The following is a 5,088-nucleotide window of genomic DNA, read 5'->3' as shown; positions in this document are numbered from 1 at the left end:
CAAGTATCAGGAGCATGCTCTACATAAAATTCCTGAGGCGTGAAGGGGCAGATATGTAATTAATGAAAGTGTGAAAAGTCATTATAAACAAAATATATAGGTTTGTGGGTCATTGTTTATCGACCATGACTGCATAAGATGCAAGGGTCCATCAGATTGACAGTCTAGGGTTTCAAGACACATTGGCGTTCTCTGAATTTGTTTCTGTCAATGACTCAAATTTTCAAATTTAAATATATAATTTTCAAACTGTCTCCACTTTTAAAATACAAATACATACCTGCTACACATATTAAATATATAATTTTCAAACTGTCTCCACTTGTAAAATACAAATACATACCTGCTACACATATTGTTATACAAAACAAATCAGGAGAGAGATGAATCCTATCATAACAAAGTTTAAAAACGAAAACCACACTATGATTGTTTCTAGTTGCTAATTGCTAATATAGCAAAGCACATGCATAGTTAGATGATGCACATCCTATAAATTATATCATCTATAACAATGGACATATAAACCTACAACATTCTGTAGCAACTGACTAGATTGTTAATAGAGAAAACTATATAACCAACCCCACTGACTGATTTGTCATTCCCAATGACACTTCCTTGAACTATGTGGCTCTCTCAAAACCACCACCTATCTGCATATGCAGCCATCCAGGATGAGATCCCTGAGAATACTCCCTTGCCGCTTGTGATCCAAATATCATTCCAGCAACGTCAAATGGCTGAGTACCAACCTGAAGCAATAGATTAACTGGTTAAAATCATGATATTATGAGAACGAACAGTTCCACAGTTGCAATTCATTAGAAAAATGTTTTAAGTCTAGGTAATTTGGTAAATTACTGAGAAGAAAATATAGTTCCGTTTGACAATATTCATCTGAGATAAACACTGCAACCGTTTTAAAACGGTACGGTTTATTAGGATAGTGCTAGGATTCAACTTGCTAGGTTACAATCTGTATCACAAGAAGTCATTCTCCACAGAGTATTGTGTTTGGACTAGTGTGTCTCTCTCTCTATATAATTTGGTTATATGATAAGAGTACTGCTGGGCTATCTTTCGTGTCAAGTAAGTCCCTTCCTGGGCAACCTCGAGGGCACAACCCCCACAACGGCTTGGTGAATTTAAGGTAGTGACTACACCTTTCAGCAATCCATTTCCAGGGTTTTTGGACCTCCCCAAATAAAATGCACGGTTACTTCCACTGCTTGAACCTTCCTTGTGCATATTTTGAGGGTTTTCAATTTTATGAACATTAATTCGGATGGTTTCCAGCTATTTTGGATTCCTAAAGTGTTTGTATCTCATAACCTATCCATATTAAAGTGCCGGACAAAATGAATATTATGGAAATAAAGTTTCAAGATGTTACAACCATTACGATAACACAAATTTGAAATCAAGCTACCAGCCTTCTTACCATAATTATATGAGGTCAAACGTCTCTAGTTTCCACTGCTTTTAACTCATGATCATGCTTGCTACACCGATAACTACTATCATGATTCTTATTCCTATGATTCATATGATCACAATGAAAAGTTGAACTGAACTCTAAATCTCACGGACATTATGGTCACATTCCCTCCAAATATGTTCAAATCAAATTTGTAATTGAGCTGATTTGGTATACGCCAAAGTGGTCATGATCTGAATTTCAGATGATTTATAATTAGATGAAGCAGATGAAAGCTTAATCAACCATTGTTTGCTCCATTATGGATGACTTACAGGATGTTGTTGCACCTAAAATGGATGTTACATCAGAGACAAATCCAGGGAGAGTATACATTAATTGAATCCTTCCTTTCTACTGATAAGCCTTTAGTTATTTTGAAGAAATGTGATGATACTTGAGCCATTAGATTGCTTGGTAATTGAACTGGTTTTGCCAATTTATGGATTGTTGGGTACCAAGTTCTGGATATTGAAACTTGAACTTGAGAATGAATTGAACATCACTATTCTGTTTCTCCCTTTCTGATCTATTCCTCTCCCTGCTCCATACTGATATTCCTCTTTCTCACTCAATTTCTCTCTTTTCTTCCCTTTCCCTACTTGCTCCATATCACATTGAATTCTCAAATTACAGATCACTTTGTTCTATTAGTTTTTTCAAATAAAAGAAGTCAAGCAGAATAATTTGCTGTAAAACAAATAACTTTAGTCAACGATTTTCCAGACAAAGCACTAGACTAACTTTCTTCTGTGGTAGTCCGAAAAAATGACTGCATCCAGCTTATACAATTTCACATAACATTTAAATCTTAAGTATGTAAATGGGAATGGATTCAATATTACAAGTCAATATGATTACATATTAAAGTTGATAGACTTACATCTTTTGAAGGAAACCCTTCAATAGCAGGGTTCATGTTCACTCTTGAATTAACTGCTTCAAGCTTCATAGAAAGAAACTACAAAACTCAAGTTGTTTTGTACAGAATTAGATTCATTGGTTGGAGAATATATATATTTCATTGAGCGGAAATACTCAATAGAGATAGAAAGATGAAGATATCTACCTCAACCTGATGCTGCAGTGACTGGATATAATTGATTATCTCATCCAGGACAAGTGCCTTACCAATTACCTGGACAGAAAAAAAAAGATTGATAAAGGAAAAAAACAAAAAGCAACAATCTTGCACTGATCTAACAGAATATTATGTTTACCTTGTTACATCCTGGGACCAAATCCTGAAGAATTTTCATCCTCTCACTGATCTTTTCTCTTCTTGCCTGCCAAAACAGGTATCGTTAAGTGACATGCCCCTGAATTAATAGTAAATAGGGTGGAGTTCTAAAAATTTCGATACTTTAAATTTGTCTCTAGATCAAGAAAAACGTCTAACAAGAAGGAAATCTTAAAACTTATAAGATATGGAAAATAAAATAAATAAAAACAATAAGAGATAGAGAGAAGTGAATTACTCTCTCTGCTAGACTGTGGCTATCAGTAGCTTGACCCCTTCTTGCTCTCACATGAATATAGTCTTGCTTAGGTGGCTCGGAAGATTTAGTAACCTGTTCAGATGACTTGTTACCCACCGCTGAACTTTCTTCCGCTTCAGCTTTCAAACAATCATTTTCAACAGTGTATCCTCCTAATTTTATCCGTTCATCGCCAGAATCATTCTGTTCAAAGTTTTAACACACATGTCATCATCAGTACTCAGCTTCACAACACACAAGTCTTAACAATTCGAATTCACGAAACAATAAACGGATTCAAAAAGTACACCCCCACAGTTCACACAACTTTGAATCCCCACTTTCCAAAATCAAATTACTAGAGAGAGAGAAGATAAAGGCAAACCAAGTCATTAGCAGAGCTGGTGGAAACCATCTTGGAGCAGTCGTCTTCGGAGGCGGTTTCCTTCTTTCTCTTCCTCTGATTTCGGTTAGCGGCGGCGGCGCCACTATGATCGGTGACGGTGGACTCGTCGGCGGAGGCATCAGGGAGGATGAAATTGGAAGGCAAATGAACCAATCCAGCAGGCCAAATCTCGGCGAGAGGGTAAGCAGGAGAGAATGTGGAATCGTTGATGAGAGGAGGATCCATTTGGAATTGTGTACTAATTTTCTTGTATTGTGTTGTGTTGTGTTGTGTACACAATTGTACTTTGGGTGACAGTGAGTGAGTGAGTGAGAATAAAGGTTGGGGTTTATTTAATTGTAATTAGGAAGAAGAAGAAGAAGAAGAAGAAGAAAATGGGGGTTTGAAGGATTGAGACAGTTAGAGTATGACGATGACAGCATTGGAAGAGAGAGAGAGAGAGAGAATATGAGTATCACAATTTACAGTACACAATGTGATTGTTATTGTGATTGTGAATGTGATGGATTGGAATTGGAGGAAGAGTAGCGTACAGCGTCCACTCCGTTTCTTATCTGTTTCCGTGGACCCTCACGCCCTCTCTATTAACCTTCCCCGTCATCACTAGACACTTTCATTATCTTCACATCCCTATCAACCTTCTTTTCTATTTTTGAATTTGCTTTTGTCCTTAACTGGGCATATGATATAGGAAAAAAAAAAATTATTCAAAAAATAATTATTATCAGAATATAGTGAAAAATATATTTTACTGAAATGTTACAAAAAAAGTTGTTTAGTAGACCCATAAATATAGCGTACTGATGTTTGTGTTTGGTTGGTTATGAAATATTAATGAGAATATGAGATTATTTTACCAAAATAACCCTTCACTTTTACCTTTTGCCACATATTTACAAATCGTACGAATTGAAGGTCAATTTTGTCACATTTTCGCGTTTTAATTCTGACTTCCCCGCGGGCAGTCAACAATTTCACATATTTTTTAGATTTTTCATTTGTCAGACCGTGCGTTTTCACACAAAAACATTTTTCTGGAAACAAATTTGGTCTAGGAAGTTTTGCAATTTGAGCTACCAAACGTTGGAAAGTATTTTCCCCTACCATATTTTTTCGTGGATTTAGTAATATAACGCGTACCAAACGCGCCAAATCTCAACCATGTGAGCCATTCCACACTTTTCCTTCTCAACTCACTCGCATTTCTTATAACATGTATAATTTAGAAAAAAGTTTGGTGTTTGTGATTTCAAATACATAGAATTGTATTATTTGAGAAAAAGAGATACAAAATATAAATTATAGGGAAGAAAGTGTGTAGTTTTTTTTTAATTTAATTTTCAAATAGAAAATATTAGTTTTAATCAAAATTAACATCCTTTAAAAGGACAAATATTTTTCCTTTTAAAAAATATATAATTTAGTTTGTTTACTCAATTTTTGTAATTTGTAGTGTTTGATCTAAGAAATTAAATTTGTCATATTTAAGGGGGGTGTATTGGATTAGGATTTTAAAAGACTTTTTTGAGATAAAAAATCCTACAGATTTTAAATAACATTTTAGAATTGAAGAGACTTTATAGACTTTTTTAAAAGACTTTTTTTACAATCAAGATTTCACAGGATTGAATTTTAAAGGATTTTAATAGAATTCATAAGATTTGAAAGGACAATATGGATTTATAAGATTTTAAAAAATCATATGAATTTTTAACAAACATTCA

At 34.6% G+C, this 5,088-nt stretch overlaps 1 protein-coding gene across 1 annotated transcript; it reads right to left on the bottom strand.

The window, feature by feature from the left end:
• Positions 1–252: 252 nt before the first annotated feature.
• On the bottom strand, positions 253–3,814 carry LOC133315832 (transcription factor bHLH79). The gene is made up of 6 exons (XM_061517505.1): positions 3,344–3,814; positions 2,959–3,162; positions 2,701–2,766; positions 2,550–2,618; positions 2,364–2,441; positions 253–755 (listed from the first exon to the last, which is right to left on the bottom strand). Exons 1-6 carry the CDS (start codon positions 3,587–3,589, stop codon positions 627–629), a joined length of 792 nt encoding a protein of 263 aa, XP_061373489.1. The 5' UTR covers positions 3,590–3,814; the 3' UTR covers positions 253–626.
• Positions 3,815–5,088: the final 1,274 nt, after the last annotated feature.

Source organism: Gastrolobium bilobum, unplaced genomic scaffold (assembly GCF_033153095.1).
Source record: "Gastrolobium bilobum isolate Gb01-03AN ecotype WA unplaced genomic scaffold, APGP_CSIRO_Gbil_v1 utg2673, whole genome shotgun sequence".
Taxonomy (NCBI): Eukaryota; Viridiplantae; Streptophyta; class Magnoliopsida; order Fabales; family Fabaceae; genus Gastrolobium; species Gastrolobium bilobum.
This window is presented reverse-complemented; position numbering and strand designations above follow the sequence as displayed.